The sequence below is a fragment of the Diceros bicornis genome, chromosome 39, assembly GCF_020826845.1.
Source record: "Diceros bicornis minor isolate mBicDic1 chromosome 39, mDicBic1.mat.cur, whole genome shotgun sequence".
NCBI lineage: Eukaryota > Metazoa > Chordata > Mammalia > Perissodactyla > Rhinocerotidae > Diceros > Diceros bicornis.
In genome coordinates this window covers 27,565,262-27,584,454 of record NC_080778.1, presented here as the reverse complement: position 1 = coordinate 27,584,454, position 19,193 = coordinate 27,565,262, and the positions used below count along the sequence as shown (strand labels likewise).

At 45.2% G+C, this 19,193-nt stretch overlaps 1 protein-coding gene across 2 annotated transcripts in view; it reads right to left on the bottom strand.

The window, feature by feature from the left end:
* Positions 1 to 19,193, bottom strand: part of UST (uronyl 2-sulfotransferase) — a 293,864-nt gene that overhangs the window by 46,951 nt on the left and 227,720 nt on the right. For both annotated transcript variants that reach the window (XM_058534248.1, XM_058534249.1), the window contains exons 6-7: positions 5,565 to 5,662; positions 3,584 to 3,741 (exon numbers count right to left, since the gene is read on the bottom strand). In XM_058534248.1, coding sequence (XP_058390231.1) covers positions 3,584 to 3,741; positions 5,565 to 5,662 — 256 coding nt within the window. The remainder of the gene's footprint in view (positions 1 to 3,583; positions 3,742 to 5,564; positions 5,663 to 19,193) is intronic.

Below are 19,193 nucleotides of genomic sequence, written 5' to 3'. Positions count from 1 at the left end.
CATTGCTATCAGTGCTTCTTCTTCAGTAATGAGACTTGTCTAAATATTTTCCATATTTCTGGAGGGGGATTACTAAAAACCAGCACACACCTGCATTTTTTAAAATAACAGGATAAGCACCAAAGAAAAATGACAAGTGGAATGCTTGCATCTAAATCCAGCTCCATGGCCAGTTAATCTACAATGAGTGAAGGGTGCCTAGATCCCCGGGTCTTATATTTTAGTTTTTCTTCCCTCTGTTTTCCAGGCTACTCAGTTATAAAATTCTTTTATAAAAAGCAAAAGCAATAATTTGAGTGTGCCATAATCCATGAATTTAGACTAAAAATGTGCCGACGAGGCGGCTCTGGTGTGAATGACTAAAATGAGTCACTGCTGCTCTTTCTTGAAACTGTTTGACACTAACTCGCTGACCTGTGGCCACGAGAAAAGAAGACACGTGCTTAGTCCCTGCAGAGGCTAAAATACATTGAGAAGCTGGCAGGAGCGGACGCTCTCTCCTGTCCCCTGCCTCGGGGGAATCTGTCTGGGACAGAGACACCATGGAGCTGCTTGGCCTTCAGTGTCACTGTGGGGGTCAGAACTGGTGACCCTAAAATATGTCTTGTTGGCTTGATTATTTTATTTTCTTTTTTTGCCGAGGAAGATTCGCCCTAAGCTAACATCTGTGCCCATCTTCCTCTGTTTTGTCTGTGGGTCGCTGCCCACAGCATGGCCGCCGATGAGTAGTGTAGGTCCATGCTGGGGAACTGAACCTGGGCTGCCAAAGTAGAGCACATGGAACTTCACCACTAGGCCACTGGGCCAGCCTCTGGTTGATTATTTTTAAGGACAAAAGACTCTGAAAGGAACTTGGACCTTTCCCCTAACTGCCTAAAAGAATTCAAGATAGAAGGCCAGTTCCTGGAAGGAGCTCTCACCATAGCTGACTCCAGGTGTGGTAGACTGGGAGGGGCCTTGCTAAGTTCTTTCTCTTGGATCACACTGTCTGTAGACGTCCAGCAAACATGTTTCCCAAACAGTTGCTTGTCCATCTCCCTGTGAATTGCCTTCCTCCACTTTGAAGTCCCAAACCCCTACCCCCAACATCCTCCTTTGTCTTTAGCTGAAGGTGGTATTTAAGGTAGAGGCTTCCGCCATTTTGGCGAGTTACTCAGTTTTCCTGGGTTTCTCCCATGCATACATGTTATTAAACTTTGTTTGATTTTCTCTTGTTATTTTGTCTCACATCAGTTTAACTCTTAGACCAGCCAGAAGGACCTAGAGGGTGGAGGAATAGTTCTTCCTCCCCTATATCAACATAGAAAAATCTCTCAAGAAGATGCCCAAGAGACCACAAAACACAGTGGTAGTCACTGAAGAATCACTCAAAGGTCATTTTGTTGAGTACACGCCACATGGCAGCCAAGAGTTATACTAGGGTGATATTCAAAATATTTAACAACCAGCTCCACTCAGGAACTGAATTCAGAACAGCTGCTGAGTGCAGCACTGGGCCAGAGTCCTGAAGACCCCGTGTGTGGCCGTGAATTACCCCTTTCATTTATTGTTGTGGAGGTTGAGGGGTAGCCAGGTGGCAGGTGCCCTGGGAGGGCGGGCGCAGAGGGCAGTATAGACGTCTTTTGCTATTTGAACCACTAGTACAGCTGGACTGTGTGGACTGGCCACATGTGGGCCCTGGGCTTCTGGAAACCTTTCATCCCACTACACAGGAATACCAGCCGTCCCTTATTCCCTGAGGCAGCAAACCTCAGAGGCATTTAATACGGTGCTATGCCAAACTCAAAGGGAAAAATATGTTTTTATAGGTGGAAAGATCGTAGCTGAAGGCAGAAGAGCTAACAGTAACTCAATTTTCAGAAATATGTTCTACTTTAATTAATGCGCTTACAGATCATGGGACGAAGGCCCACGATTTCTGCGAAGTCACGTATTTAAATGCAGAAGAGAGTTGGGAGGTCCAGATGACATACCCTGATGACAGCAGGTAAGTGGGCTCTTTGGGAGAAGGTTTTGTTTGTGGTTTATTTGTATTTAAGAAGAACGAAGATAAAAACGTCCTCATCTAAGTTATCAGGCCCACCCCCCCGTCGGTGTGCTGGGCTGTGGCATCCTGTGAAGGGTGTCAGCTCCAGATCACAGGATGGGTGAGGTGGGTGATGTGGACCACCGAAACTCTTCCCAAATGCGGGGACAAGAGAGTGTTCATCTTATTGGACAACTGCGTGTCTCCAGATCCAGTCAGCCTCTTATCTCACACTGTGTATCACACATGGAAACACACGCATGCTGTACAGCAAGATAAAGCCAAAGAGGGAAAATAACAATGAACAACGTAAGCCTTTTCTTCAAAGGAGTCTAATTTAGGATAAGACCCCTCCTTGCACAAAGACCAGAGTTTACGTTGTTTTATAGAGCTAAAAACTGGTCACAACTCTTTAAATTATTTAAACTCTTTAAATTGCCCATTGTTGAAAGGGCAAAGGAAGACCTAGTTTGAAAAACTGAGTATTTAGGGTTTATTATGCTTCTGGCTATTCAAACCACCTTTCCTGCCGAGGAGACACAGGGCCAGGGCACACCTGGAGGTTCTCGGTAATGTTCCTGTGTGTAGGTATGTCAGAATTTATCTCTGAGTGAGAGAGCTGGGAGACTAAGGGAGCATCCGCCAGCCAGCCATCTTCCTCCAGAAGTCACTGGTGGTGGCAGGGCCCCCTTACGGAACAGAACTCAGGGCTCCTCTAGGCAAAGACCAGTTTACCTGGGCACTGGTACCTGCCAGTGATGCAGGTGTGATGCGAGGTCCCTGCCTGGCTGTGGAATGTGAGGAAGCAGGTTGCCTTTGGGGAGCCTTTTACCTGCGCCTTATTTCTACAAGGCAGAATGCCGTCTCTCAATGCAGGACGGCAAAACAAAACAATAAACCAATTAGTGAATTAGTATGCAAGGCTCATTGTGGCAACAGTAGATTAAGAAGAGTAGGAAAGAAACGATGCTGTTTTGTCGTTCTCTCAGGATAAAATAATAATGAGAAAAATAAGTGATGGATTTCTGAAAGTAATTATACTTAAAGGGATACTATGGGCAACCCTTTTAATTGCTTTGCTGCCTTCTATTTCTTGTTTCTATTTGGAAACCACGCCATTTGTTAGGATAAAATCATAATTATATTTTCAGTTTGCTCCTCTGTCTATTCTAGCAACAGGATTTCCTTCACCAGAGGGCTTTTGTCAAATGGAAGTAGGGCCGGAGGTACTGCTCCCCATGGCGGCTCCTTCATGCTCCCACACATTTCCACCAGTGGACTCCATTGGTTCACCCCAGCAACACACTCAGGACAAGGCCAATGAAATGTTGCCAACTGCACTTTCCAAAGGGAAAAATGGAACCATCAAGCCTTTAAGACATGGCGACTTGATGCTGGGACCTGAAGCTCAAAGTTTTGGCACCCAAATCCCATGAATCTAACCGTGGAACTCCCGTTCATTAACAGAAGAGATGATTTCACTCCCTTATTCCCTGAGCCCTTTTCGAGGTGAGTAACTCTCGAAACAGGGAATAGCTTGCTTACAAACAGAGTTACCTGGGTCTTTGTAGATACTGAGCACGCCCTTGAAGTAATGAGGTAAAAATCTTTCCAGTAAAAGCAGCACATCTTCCAACTCTTCCAGAATCCCCACGAGCAGGAAGTTTTCATTCACGTTCAGTTTTGCTCTCTCGAGGGCCCACTCACCAGGCTCCCTGTATGGACACAAAAATGGGTTTTAAATCAAAGATTCGTTTTCGAAATACAGCAACAACACGCTGAAAGTTGATCTCTTCTTACCCACCCCCCATTTGCGTAAGTCCAAACCCCACTTCCTTCAAGGACCAGCCCAGACGGAGCTGCCTCCAGCAGCCTTCCTGGGTCCTTCCCGCTGGTCCCCTGCCCTCCACTCCATCTCACCTCCAACCCTTCCACCCGATCGGAATGCCTAGTCCCGGGCCTCGAACTCAGTGAGCCTGGCCTAAGTATTTGTTGCAAAAAGAATACAGGCACAGGGACGTACGTCCTAATAAACACCCATCCAGGGGTGATTAGAATGCCTTTCTAACAGAAGGACCAAACCAAACCAATTAAAGAAAGTTAGAGATTTTGAAATATGAAACTTACTGACATAGTATTTCTGTAGAAATCGAAATAGGTGTCAGGTCATGTCTGCTAATCATCTTATTCCTCAAAGAATTTTAAGACTTTTTTTTTTTAAATTATAGAAGGAAAACAGTCTGATCTCGTTTGTAAGGCAGATCTCTGAGTCGACAACGTTGATGTGAGTGAGAAGAGCCCCGGACGGGGAGCTTGGGCCCCAGGCCAGGCTGGCATTTACCATCAGGGGAGATTTGGGCCAGCCAGGATTGTCTTTTGCAAAACTGTAATAATAACTTTTATCTAGCTCAAATAATTGTTATCTAGATGGAACAAGGTGACATTTTGAAAGAGTTCTGAAAATCATGGTGTGTGTACCGAGATAAGACACCATGAGTACTCTCCCCAAGATCAGGAAATAGATAATTAAAAACCATCGTAGGGAGTTAGAATCCTGTTCCTTGGAATAAGTATCTTCATTGTGACAGAAAGCGAGTCATCTGGCCCCAGATCTTCCCAGTGTCTGAAGCACTGACCGGGAAGCAGGTGGCATGAGGATGAGGGGGAGGCCTGAACTTGGGCTGTTTAAGATACAGCAGAAAACTGACACATCTAGCCCTAGAATTCTGACCATAGACAACTCTTGTGATATGGTGAACTCAACCAAAGAGCAATAACAACGATACACATGATACCTAAGCAGTCATCGCAGTGTAAGCAAAAAGAACAGTGAGTGAGCTGCAATTTAGAAACGACTGTCTCCCGCGGTCTCTTCAGGAACACAACGGGCCTTCTAATCAACGTTTTTTCGGGGAAAAAAATGTCACTTCTGATAACAGGGTTTCTTTCCCACCAAGCAAAGATAATACTCACTGTTACTAGCATTTCTTCTCTGAGGCCACATTTGTCCAGTACAATGAGTTTTGACTGTAGCTAGACCAGAGTCACCCGGGAGGGGGCAGCGAAGGGCTGCGCCCCGCCGCAGAGACTGTGGGGAGATAGCTTCCTAACGAGGACCCCAGGGAGGCTGATGCAGGAGGTGTGCAGACCACACCCCAGGGGCCCTTACTATCTGAGTAAGTCACTCTCCAAAGAAGGTCTGGCATCCAAGTGAACCCAAGGGGCCCTCACTAGAAGGTGCTTCCCTCTCTTCCTACCAGGTATGTCTCACGAGAGAGACACTGTTTGGTTGGCATTCTAGTTACACAGGTTTACGGGGGGGGTCCCAAGGCCTCTGTCAGACCTTGGTTTGTTAATTTGCTTATTTATAGGACCTTCAGAGTCTCAAATGCGATATCTTCAGAGCTTAACAGTAAATAGTCACTGAATTCCAGAAGGTTGAGAGACTAGGGATACGGAAGGTTCCCATGCAGTGCCAGTTGGCGGGTTTTCTGCCATCGTTCTCCACATTCTCGCAGCATGAGCCGTTAGTCTTTACCTGCATCTGGGGTGCTGTCCACAAAAGTACGGAATGATGTAAAATAACCTGGGATTGGAACACTCGGGATAGTTTTCAAGAATACACTCATTGATGTCCTAGAAGAGAAAACACAGCAGTGAGGTGTCTCGTAGTCTCTGCAGGGCTTTGTCAAACGCCATAGAGTGTAAGTGAAAATGAGACTTAGATTACATGCACAAGCCTTGAGGAGACGCAGAGAATTCACAGATTTCATGAGAAGACGTTCCTCTTGCCTCACACCATGCTGTTCCACTGACCAGTGCACACGTGGTCAGAGCCTTTCAGACAGCTCATTCTGCGGGGGAACTGCATGTCTGCGTCCCCAGTGGCCTGAAGTCTTTAGCTGGATAACAGGTGTCTTGAGGGCAGTTCTACCCACTGCGGCTTGTTGTCACCCCGGAAGTTACCAGCCAACTGGTATACAGTTGGCACTTAACAAGTATTTGTTGAGTGAACTCAGTGTGACTTAATTCTTCATTCATTCTGACTTAATCAGAGATCCCTGTACAGCCAGCCCTGTGGAAACGTGTTTCCCTATTTATCCGTATGTCCAACAAAGAATTATTAAGTACCTATAATAGTCATATAAAGGGTCTTTAGATTTTGGAGGGGCTATAAAATCATTTCTATTGTTATCTTAGATTAAAAAGTGACAAGATGGGGGCCGTCCTGGTGGCGCAAGCGGTTAGGTGCATGCGCTCCGCTGTGGTGGCCCAGGGTTCGCTGGTTCGGATCCTGGGTGCGCACCAACACACCACTTGGCAAGCCATGCTGTGGTGGTGCCCCATATAAAGTGGAGGAAGATGGGCATGGATGTTAGCCCAGGGCCAGTCTTCCTCAGCAAAAAAGAGGAGGATTGGCAGATGTTAGCTCAGGGCTAATCTCCTCACCAAAAAGAAAAAAAAAAAGTGACAGGATGTTTGTACAGACATTCTCTCACTTACAAAGGCAACAGTGTGATTCCCAGATCTTCTATTTCTCTTCTATGAGGTTGACCACGGTGTCTCTGTGAGCATTACAACAGCTTGCAATGGCTTGGTGGGGATGCATCGCAGGGCTAAGAATCAACTTTATCAAGGCCGATTACATTGATACCCTAGATAAGACATGCCTGGTTCTTAGGTATTTCTAAGGAGAAAAGATAACCCAATTTACACACAAACCAAAGAGCTATGGGATGTTTTTCCAGAGACAATACTGGTAAGGCAGATCAAGAGTGGATGGAACTCACTAACATGGTCACATGGTCGACAAAGTTTATGAGTCAGTTGAAGCCACTGCATCTGATATGATTGGGGTAGGTGGTTAGTTATTAAGAAAATTTTTTTAAGTTGGGAATCAGAAAAATATAACAAATTTCTTTTTGCTTTTTTTTTTTTTTTTTAAACAACAGCCCTTTCTTTCCTTCCTCATGCTTCTTTGGTTTATATACCAATCAAATAAATTACACAATTACAACAACACACTCAACTGCAATAAACAGATTCAGCAGCAAACACACTCTAACTAAGCACCTGCGTCCACTGTGGGGAGCAGAGGTGCTCAGTTCCCAGAGAGGAAGAGACTGGAAGCCAACGGGGTGGCGTCCATCAGTCCACCCAGCCATGCGTTAAGTGAAGGGTGATCAAGAATGCCTCATTGTGTGTGAAAACCCATTAAAAACGCATGATGTTAGACCCAAAACACCTTCTGAGAAGAATCTGACAGAGCCGTGTACGTATAAGAGCATTCATCACTTCAAGATTTATGACAACAAAATGGCAGAGCTTACACGTTCGTTAATGGGGGATTGATTTACAGAGAAGTTATGGTACCTTCTACATCGAATTACTGGGCACCCGGGAAGGATCAGGGGGACCTACATGTACTGTCCTGAAAAGCAACTGTGATGACTTTTCAATGAAATAAAGTCGATTATAGCACAATAGGAACATGTATGACAATATAAAAATAGACCATTGTTTACATAAACACAAAACATCTGGAAAGATGAACACCAGACTAAAAGTAGTTATTTATGGCGGTAGATGTGATGGAAGATGGGAATACACTGATCTTTTACTTTATTCATTTTTGCAATGTTAGTGTTTATTATAACGTACGTATTTTACTTTATCATCAGGAAAGTAGGAGGAGATTTACATGTCGTAAAACAAACCAAAGCTTGTGTAGGAGGGTGACCGGGCTTTGCTGTGAAGATGCTCAGACCTCCTTTCCTCCCTCACACTCCAGGTGTCCTCTGGCAGGGACCTGAGCCTTAGGACAGAGGACCCAATAACTGGGCTGTGGTCAGAGGGACAGAGCCAGGAGCTGGGTGTGAGGGAGAGCGCAAGGGAACTCCGGCCAGGACAGGTGTGGTCAGAGGCACAGTGCCTGTCCACTCAGGTCAGGATTTCACACCAAAGGGCAGAGTGAAAAGACGGTGGTTTGGGGGTGTCCAGAGATGTGTCCCATACACAGTCAGCCCCCCAGAGACCTGCCTCAACAGGAGGGGCGGGCGGCACAGCCTCCCACAGAGACTCACAGCACCCAGGCTTCACCGGAGTTCACCTTACAGCTGCTTCTTAATAAGAACTTGTGTCACTATTTGTTTAGGTGGTAAGTCCGTGAGAGCACAGACGGTCTGTTCACTGCGTCTCCAGCGCTTAGCACCCTGCCTGGAAAAAGCAGCGGTGCAATAAATATTCAGTGAATGAATGAACAAATGGCAGAAGGAAAAAGCCAAGACACACAGCCCTGATTCTGCCCAGAGATCCTGGCCTGGAGCCGGTGGGACGTCAGCTGGTTGGGGTGGGAGTGGGAGGCTGAGGAGGTGCAGGGGCCTAAGGAGGCCAGTTCCCCACTGGAATCCACAAACAACCTCACGGGGTCAATTTATGGGAAGACATAAATTCCTAGTTTAAGAAGGCTGTTAACCAGCGTCTTTTCTTAGATGGAGGCATTTCCCGGGGGATTTTAAGGAGATTCATTTGGGCCCATTAGGTTGATGAACGGCATTGGCCACGACCCATCCTATGGGAAGGCTAGAGGTGGACATACATAAGAGATGGCTCAGGAGCTGTGAAGACCCACGCCCAGCCACAGCGAGCAGCTCATGGACGAGGGGCCTCAGGAGACGGCGCCCGGCCACTCACACAGTCCACTCTTACTGGAGCCGAGGCCTTCAGCGAGTGACCTTCCAGTGTCCTGGGAAACTGAATGGGGCAAGTGTCAACACAGCTGCTCGTCCAGCGTCCTGCCCTGATGGGCACCGTCCAGTCCCCCGGGGCCATCTGGTTTCCCCACCTTAATGGTTTTATCTTCGGCGTGTGGCTTCACTATCCTGTGTTGCTTTTTACAATCACCTCTTTATACTCAAGTTCTCTTAGTACATATATATTTTTAAATGATTATACAACTTCATTCTTTCATTCCGTGTAAGTGTTTCTAGGATACGGCTGCTTTAAACAAAAACTTTAATATTTATTTTAAGCGCTGCTCTCAGATGCTCATCACGGTGATGACTTTAGCCGAGTTGACCCACTGGCCAGCACTTGATCTGATTTGCTCATCTGGTCCCCCGGTCTCTGCATATATCACTCGCAATGCTCCCCCCTGCCCCAGTCTAGTCCTCTTTTAAGATTGGGCCTAAACCTAAGACCACTCTGCTCATACTTGCACGTTATTAGGGAAATGAGATCTTCTCTATAAGTGAACATTCCAGATAATTAAGAGAATCCTTTTAATTACCAAAACTACAACAAGAAATTTTGGACCATTTTTGTCGAAACTTATTCTAAATTGTACTATTTGAAACAGCGTACACTGAACGTCCTCGAGGTTTTCTTTGTGGGGTCATCTTCTTCCACTTGGATCTTATGGCAAAATCATCTTTTACTGATTTGCTCCTGTAAAATTTCCGTTCAGATGGACCGTGCTGAACAACACTCATCTTTGAAGTCACGGGCATCTGTGCTCAAAGGAGACCCCAGTCACTAGGGCCAGACGCCGGAGTCATCCCTGCTTCCTCTCTCACCCCATTCTCCATGTCCTGTCGCTTGCCCTGAGGGCCCTGCAACTTGGCCCTAAATGCTTTCCTAGCCTGCGTCCTCCCACCCATTCCACACACAGCTCCCCTCCAGCTAGTTAGGGTCTCTTCCTTCCATCCTTCTCCAATGCATTCTGCATGTAGTTGCCCCGGTAACTTAGCTGAAAGGCAAATTGATCCAAGTCACTCTCCTGTTCAAGAACTTGCAGTGGGAATAACAATCGGTCAAGGCACCTGTTAAAAAATGCTAATTCCCTGGCCTGACTTCCAGAGTGTTTGATATAACAGGTTAGTCTGGGGCCAGGCCAGGAATCTGCATTTTAAAGAAGAACCTCTGGTGATTCTGAGAAGGTGGTCGCTCTTCACGAGCCATCGACACTGTGCCATTAGGTAATTCCATGCCTTTGCCCATCTGTCTCCTCCGCCTGGAACTTCTGCCTCCTCCCCTGGTCCCAGCAGCAGGCCCGGGTTGTGGAGCCGTTCCTGACACTCCAGTCCACCTGGGCTTGTCACTCAGGTCGAGGAAGTGGAGGCGGCTTCGACCATGAGTTCTCTTCACGGCCGGCCACAGCCGGAAGGTGGGGTCCCTGGGACAGGTCCATGGTGCCCAGCATGGAACATCCTCTTCACTGTTGGCTGGAACCCCAAATGTCTGCAGGAAGGAGTCCTGCCTGGAACCACAGCTACCAGCTGGGACCTGGCACCGACCTAGTCTCAGTCTGCAAGGCTGGGTCTGCCCCCAACATGCCCTGCAATGGCCAGGGTTCTGCCATAAGTGGGGGGACTCCCTGATGGTGCCTATCATTCCAAACTGGGCTGAGGGCCACTTGGCATCCCCAGTGATCCTCCCCCCTCCCCTGCTGGGGCCCCCCAGGCACTGACACTTGCTCCACCCACGTCTGGGCTTGCTCTGGAGACCAGACACTGCGCTGGAGTCCTGGGCACTCCCTACCCCACACCACCCCCCCTGCCTCCTTCTCCCACCCCGTGGCTGGGTCCCTGCAGGCCTCCCGCCGGCTTCCTTGTGAGACTCGAGATCGCCTGTTCTTTTCTGTGTAGGTAGAGAACCTGACAACGGCTACCTCTCTTGGTTTTCATTTTGGAAAGGGTGGAATGATTGAAATCCTAGGTGGAGTTAATTTTATCACAAAAGGTAAATTTAGAGATGATTCCTATTTTATTTCTCCTTTCATAAGACAGCAAAAGTCTAAAAACTACTGAATTGCAAGAGTTGGTGTTTCCATACAGCTCCTGGCCTATGACATTATCAGCTTTGTCCGTGTGGCCTAGGACTGTAGGAGGCAGGATCTCTGGATGCTTTTAGCAGCACAAACCTTGAGAGGCCACATGCAAAGGAACCCGAATGAGGAAAAGGAGATTTGGGTTCTGGTCCCAGCTTTGCAACTAATCAGCGGAGTGTCCTTAGCGACATCATGCCATCTTGAGCCTCAACTTCCCCATCTGTATAACATGGGGCTGAGCCATATAATCTCAGGCCATGAAACTGTGTGCTGACGTGCTGGTTCCTTAAATGAACCAACTTTTAAGAATAGTTTTGTATCTGAAGATCTAGAAAAAGCGGTAATTTTTTTTATTCCCAAACTTAGGAGTGCATAAAGACTTTCACTCAGCATTTATCATTTAAGCTTTCCACCTTTCATGGAAGGCAGAGAGGGAAAAGCACCGAGGTTGGCATCAGATAGACCTCAGATCAAACCTTGGCTGTACCACTTGGTAGTTGTGGAGTCTTGGCAAATGTCTACTTCTTGGAGGCTCAATTTACTCATCTGTAAAATGGGGCAATACTACTGCCTTTACAAAGATTAGAAATCAGTCATACAGATTATCTTTCCTGTCACCCAACTCTTAAGATTATGACGTCTTTATTACACCTTCTGCATTTTAATTCCTCTTTCCTTTAGCTATATTTAAAAACACGATTCCTGGGTGATTTTCAATAGTTTTAAAATAGTGACTTCAGCTAACTCGCAGAGAAAACAGAGAGGAAGGGAAATAAGGAAATATGAAATGAGTATTTATGCTAAGTCAAAATAACAACATAATTTGGTGGAAAAACAAATGGTATTATGCAAAAGCAGCCAAAATACACTACTGCGAAACTTTTTACTTCTTATGCTATCTCATCTTACTCTGTACATGAAACAATGTTAACACTAGGACATAAAAAACTCTTTTTCAGTGTGGATTTGAAATTGATTTGGGAGCCAATCTTCACACTCTAAGAACACAGATATTAGGAAAAAGTTGAACAGTAAAGTAAAGGAGACAATACAGGACAATCTCTCGTGCTGGATGTGACTGTCGGTCCAACACGCCATGTTGGAAGTGGGGGAGAGAAAAATTACTGTCAGTCTCCATCAAAGCAGAACATGAATCCTTGACCCACAGGTGGCCCACGATAATCAGATTACAAATTTAATGGTTTGGCCAACTTAGATGAATGGAATGGATGTGGTCCAAGCTAACTTGAATTGCATCGCACAGTCTTCCTTGTAAGCCTGTTTCAAGCCTTATAAAAAATGTTGAGCCAGAACCCCAGGAGAGTCAAGTAAAGCTTCCTAGTAAGGATTAATGGACTTGAAAGCCGCAGATGGCCAGATCCCATCGTTCCCCCATTCCGTGTCATGTCAGGCATGAATCATTGATGAACACTCTTTCTAGTAGAGATGGGAGTGCCCTTTGGGATCCTTCCCAGCCCTCCAGGAGCAACACAGTCAAGCAGAGCAGCACTTTGTTCTCCTTGTTGTACGCACAGTGTCTGATGCTGGGTGGGTAACATCCATGGCCTCTATTTTGGTGGCTTCGCGGCCCTTTACACCACTTCTGAGTCAACGGCTGTGTCCGACTGTAGGACGGGCGATAGGATTTGCGGATAAGTATCAGTCTACGTTTATTTTAGCCAATATCCTTATTCACTGGGGGCTCTAGTCCAATGGAGCTCTTCAACCCGGAAACTGAAACACTCAGACATAGGAGACAAAACATTTTTTGAAGTCCTTATTTGAACTCCAAGATTGTGAATTTCAAGGTTCTATTGCATTAAACTAAAGAAAAAGAAGTAGCCACAGTTTTATCTTGAGATGTTACATTACAACATGAGGGTCAACCCATTATCTGGCTCAGTTTTCATTAGATTTCAGAAGCCCTTTTCAATTGGCTGCAACAAAGTTTACTGAGCCTTCACCATGACGGTATGCAGGGTCCTGTGCAGGCTATAAATGCTGCTTTCCAGAAACATCCTTGCTCTTCTTCTGTTTAAACAGTGTTACTAAAATAAGAAACCGTGGTCTTTGAGGTGAAGGGGTTTTGGTGCTTATCAGGGATGTGGAGACCACAACTACAATGATTTCACAGAGAGCCTGGAAAATGTGGGGAGCCTAACCAAATAAAAATAGGGACGTTCAGATGGAGTCCAGCTAACTAATAGGAATTACTTCTATTTTTATTGCAAAATATTTACCATAGTATTGTTTAAAAGATCAAAAAATTGTAAACAACACAATTATAGAGATTAGGTAAACTATAATATATCTAATTATAAAATACTTGCAGTCATTTAAAATGTTTACAAAGGTTATGCATAAGAAAAATGTTTATGTGAGAAAATAAGGGTAAAAATGTATATATACAATATGACTACAACTCTGCTGGGCTTTTTTAAAATCTGTATTTTAAAAATAGACTAGAAGGATTTAGACCAAAACTTTTAACAATGGTTGGATTTGAGATGGTGGAGCTATGGATTTTCCCCCTTTTTTCTTTTCTAGTCTCAAACTCTAATTTAATGTACATGTGCTACTTGAAAAAAAATTTTTTTAAGTTTTTGTTAAAGTAATACATGCACATGTCAAAAAATGTTATAAAAGGGGATATAATGGAAAGCAACTGTCTCTTGTTCTACCCCTTTCTGCCTCTCAGTTGTGCTCACCAGAGGTAATAATACTATTTAACTAGATTCTATGTGTTACTTATAGTATGCTTTACTCCCTTGTTTTGCTGGAGTACCTCCTCAAGTAACTTTTCTTTTTTTTGGTGAGGAAGATTGGCCCTGGGCTAACATCTGTGCCCATCCCTCTATTTTATATGTGGGATGCCTGCCACAGCGTGGCTTGATAAGCAGTGTGTAAGTCCACGCCCAGGATCCAAACCTATGAAGTCTGTGCCGCCAAAGCGGAGCACACGAACTTAACCACTACACCACCAGGCCGGCCCCCTCAAGTAACTTTTTGCTGTGCTGTTTTCTAGTTTACAGTGTTGCTGATAAGAAATTGTTGCCAGTAACATTCTTGCTACTTTGTAGGTGGTGTGTGTGTGAGTGTGTGAACATCAGAGATGTGTTTGTGTGCTTTAACATTTCTCTCTTTATCCCGGATGTTCTGAAATTTCACTACGGACCTAGCATTGTGCTGAACACTTCGTAGGACCTTTTAATCCGGAGCATCATGTCTTTCAGGCTTGAGATGTTCTTTTGTACCGTGTGTGTGTATGTGCGCGTGCTTAAATAAATGATTTAATAATAATAGTTTAAATAATTAAATAACTTTGTCCCCTTTGTTTTCTCTCTTCTTTAATTCTAGATTTCTTTGTAGTTGGATTCTGGACCATGACTGATCTTTCGTGACTCTTATCCTTTCATCTTTTCCTACTTTTGTGTTTTTGCTCTTCTTCAAAGAAATCTCCTTTCCTTTATCTCCCACGTCCTCCTATTGCATTTTTTATTGTAGCAATCCTATTTTCACATCTAAGAATTCTTTCTGGATACACGCTGATTTCCTTTTCACAGCACTCTGCTCTTTTCACGGATGTGATATTTTCTCGAATCTCTCTGAGGAAACGAAAAGCGGACCTCTCTTTTAAAGCTTTCTTCTTTTTCCTGAAATTTCTGTTTCCCTTAGGATTATCGTTTCTGTTTGCTTATCTTAGCCCCTCTCTTTCAAGGTGTAGTCTTTTTTCAAATATCTGCGAAGCTTTGCCTGTCCGTTCGTATTTAACAAGGAGTCAATAAGAGCTGACGGAGATCTGTGCTGAAGAGGACAGGGTCTGTCAACCAGTGGGCTTCATCGCCTTGCTGGGGATTACTTAACTGCCAGATTTGGGGAGGTCTTTTCTCTGGGGACACTCACATTCTTTGAGAAAGAACCAGTTTGTCACCTGGGATGCAGCTGCTGAACTTTCCCAGGTGAGGATGGGTGAAGGGCAACTCTTTCACAGAGATCTCCAGTCCATCCCCGTTGTCAGCCTCTTGCCTTACGCCCACCCTCCTCCGTGTCTGGCGTTTCCACATAAGCCCACCCACGGCTCAGGTGCACGGATTCTTATTCAGCTGTATCTTCTCCTCCAAATGCATTCCAGCCTGTGGCTTCCTCGGCCCCATTTTATCAGTTACCAACATTCTATTCTCTCCCCTAGGTATTTGTTCAAGTATTTCGTCCTTTTGTTCTCCTCATGGCTGTGAGTCTGACCTTTCAAAATCCCCTTATCAACATCTTAATGGGGTCTTGGGAGAGAATTAAATGCTGTAGGCCACTTGTCTTCTTGAACTGATAACTGCCCAACAAGCTAGCTTTCCCAAACCTCCAAGCACACACATCATTACTAATGTACAGGTGAAGAAAACTGAGATAAAATCGAAGCAAAAGAAAACTCACAGCAAATATCTACGACCTCAGAAATATCGATTTCAGGTCCCTGTTACTTTAAAATATTGTGTGTCAATTCACATTTTAATGCAACATTTTTACATGTTAAAATGTCTATAAACATTAAACATGCTTTATTTTTGCAACACAAAAAAATCTCCCCTTTGTGGGAGATTTCTCTTTATCTCTCTCACGCCTATGGCAAATGGACAGGAAAATCTCCTCTCACTAATGAGTCAGCTCCTCAACTGTGCAGCAAGGCGCCCTGACCAGCTGGCATCTTATTGCACCAACCATTTATGTTATCTCTTAAAGAAATCAGGAGGCAAATTTAAACACAAGTTTGTAAGTAAGGGCAACATGGGAAGACAGAGACTCAACAAATGGGTCTGGGCTCTCTCTGCACCTTAAAAAGGGAAATCACAAAAAATAACGTAAGAAAGCTGTGAGGGAATGCCCGGCCTCTGGGCCTCTCAGGCTCCTCTGCTCTTTAGGGCTGGGGACAGACTGGCATCTGTGATGGCCAAGACAACCTTCCTGCCTCAGATATGAAGCCTGGAATGCCATCTTGATCACTTTTTGAAACGTTTAAGAAAACATCCATTGACTACATGAAGGTAACCGTCACTTTGTGATAGAACTCCAGGTAGGAAGAATCGTTCATTCATTCTCTCTGCAGGGACCTGAAGGTCCTAGCAATCGCTCTGACAGCTTAGGACAGTCTTCAAAGGGACTACTGCAGACAGGAGGCAGCTCAGTGGCGGCTCGTGCCACGTCCACACAGAGACGGTGTTGACTCTGAGGCTATGGAATGTGAGAAAGACGCGGGATGAGGATCAGAGCGACATTTATGACATGGGATTAGTGTCAGAGAGGTTTGCTGCAGGGGACTGCAGGCAGGGGCCCCGGCCCATTATTTTCAGTCAGTCACAACGATCTCACGGGCCTGGCTGAGGCCATCCTCTTAGGTCTGTGGCAATGATCGGGTTCATCCAGGGAGCCGAGCCAGGCACAATGTCACAGGATCACAGCCTCGCTCAGGTCTGCCCTCCTCCCTCTTCCAGTATGTGATCGTGTCCGTGGGAAGCTTGTCACAGCTGTCTTCCCCTGTCCCCTTGACAGCCTTTCACCTCCCCATCGGCACCCTGTGCTCTCACGCCCTCTCTGGCTGCCTCCTCTGACTCCTACTCATCAAAAAGGGCTCTCAGCTCCCTGTCTAGCGGAAATGATCTCATCAATTAATACACATGGAGGTATAACTAAGTGATCAGGCTTAGCGTGCTCCCTAGAAAGATTTGCTTTTTAATAGGGGACGTCCTTTAACCCAAAGAAATAAGGTTCTAATGATGGGGGAGAGAGGGAGGAGGAGAGGAGAGGAGCGGAAAAGAAGAAGAGAGGAGGGAGCTAACATTTGTTGAACGTTTACCACTTGATTCAACGAAAGGTTGTGGAATGAACGAGCGATACACTGCAGACTCTGCTTACTCTATCTTATTACATGAACAAAGTTCAGGGACCACTGTCAACTTGGTGAGAGGTGGGGGGATTTTAAAAAAAATGGGGACTGTGGCTGCTGAGGATGCCACAAACCACACCACACGGGTTGTATGTACTTGATGTACTCCGAAGGCTCACCAGAAGTCACCTTGAACTTGTCGTCAGATCCTGAATTCTTCTCCAGCTTCTGGAGCCTTCCTTTCTCTACAGCCAGGCTCACTCAACCCTCTCCCATCCTAGAGCTAATCCTGGGCCCAGAAAGGAGGAATTTAAGGAGTTCCAGTCAAAGGAAAAGTCAAGGTATACACGGGGTGCGTGGTGAGGGAGGGTGTGCCAGATGGGCAGGCTCCAGGACCCCTGCCCTACCGAAGCTGGAAGAGCTGTGCTTTGCCTAGGTTTATCTGTTGAGTTTATTTGTTAAGAAGGTTCTAAATCTGAAAATCATTGCTTTAGGCCAGCACATGGAGGCTCAAGATATTGGAACAGCTGCCACGACCTGTTCCCGGGCCCCAGTCTGAGTGTGCACCTCTTCCTGGTTTCCAAGGCGCGGGCCCACTCGGTTACCCTCTTCCGGTACCTGAAGCCAGGTTCCCTCCTGTGTCTGAGTCTGTCTCAGCAGTTTTCTTGGTGCCCTTGGTTCCTCCAGAGTCTAGAAGAGGGTACTCGGACTTGCTTTTCCTAGGTAGCCCCTCCTTGGGCAGAGCGTCTTGTTTCTGAAGATCAGGTCTGTCACCAGGCTGTTACGAGTGTGAGCTTTTAATACTGTCCCCTCCTGGACTCTGGGCCATTTGTGGGGCCCCACTGGCACTTCTCCTGTCACTCCTGCTTCGACTTGCCCCTGCCACTTCATGTTCTGCCTGCTCCAATGTGGGCGTCAGGGTCCTGGGTCCCACTCCGTCACACTGCTCCTCTCTTCGCCCTGTATAAGCAGATGATTCTGACTGTAGGGTCCAGAAAGTCTGATCTCACTAACTGGGTCATGACTGCTTGGATCCCACAATTAAAGAGCACCTTGTGGAAAAAAGAGAAATATGAGAAAACCTCTTTCCTCTTCTTCTTCTTCCTAGGGTCCAGGCTGTTGAGAGTTCTATTCTTCTCCCCACCTTCCTCTTTAGGGAAAGAGGGGGCTACCAAACCCATGTTAACCAGTGAAGAGTAGGTTTCTTATGTGTACAATAGTGTTAAATGCTATAGTACCTATATTCTAAATGTCAAAAATATCTTTCAAAACACATGGCATCTTTGATTAAAAAGAAATTTAATTTACTGTAATTTTGGTCTGTACTGTCAATATCAAGCATTTCCAACAAAGCACGTCAATTCCTTGGTTGTTTTAGTTTTCATTATCCTCGTGAATGAACAGAGGCCCTTTGAGCCTGTAAAAAGCTGGGACATCAACCTGGCCTTCGGGAAGGCACAGTGCACACAGGTGGGGCGCTGGGCAGCCTTCCTGAGCTCAACTCTCCGAACCTTCTGAAAGCCACACCTGCAGCATCCAACGCTGTTCCAGGCTCCAGGGCAGGAGGGGGCTGCCAAGTGTGCAGAACTCTGCCAGACTGTGTGGTTATTTTATTAGGCAGATAAATGTCTACAGAGTCAAGTGTACAAACACTGGGCCCAGGCTGGTTTTGTACAAACATTTTCCAAAGTAAAAGTGGAATATATTATCAGTCACTAGTTCTCATAATTATAGCTTCTTTGGCTGATAATGATAATTATTTTCCGTCCTTCTATATATATCATCCGGAACATTAGCACAAAGAACGCCTTTAAGTAGAGGTTAACTCCAGTGGGAGTTACTTAAGAAATCATCAGATAGCCCAAATTTATACAAATGGGACATTCTATGAGAGTCCATCTTGACAAAAAATTTTGGACATACATTTTATAGAATCATAAATTATGAGGACTGAATTCAGTGATTATTTGAAGGAATACTGAGGAACAAAGGGTAGAGGACGGCTATCATTTCTTTAATGCTATTGATCAGAAATGAAACACAAGACAAACTTCACCTGGGATTTCAGTTTTACATTTTCAACTAGAATTTTCTTACATAGTTTACATCTATAATGCCACAATCTGGTCTAATGCGATTTTCTTCCAGAGATTCTTAATTCTAGGTAGCACAAAACTAGTTGCTCCTTATGTTTAAACAATTCAAGCTGAAATCTTCAACAAACCAATGCCAAGATTCTTTAATTATATTATGACTTAAGGCATCTACTGCACATAAGGTATCGTGTTAAGCACCCTGGCTCCAGGTAGCTGACAAATAATTGTGTCTGTCTTCCTCTATTTGTAGCTTATAATATGTAATCTTACTAATATTTTTATAGAATATCTTTTTGGCAGTTGGTTCCCTTTATTGTACGTAGTGTCCCTTTTTACTAAAGCTTTTGTCTTATATTAAAATTTGCCTTA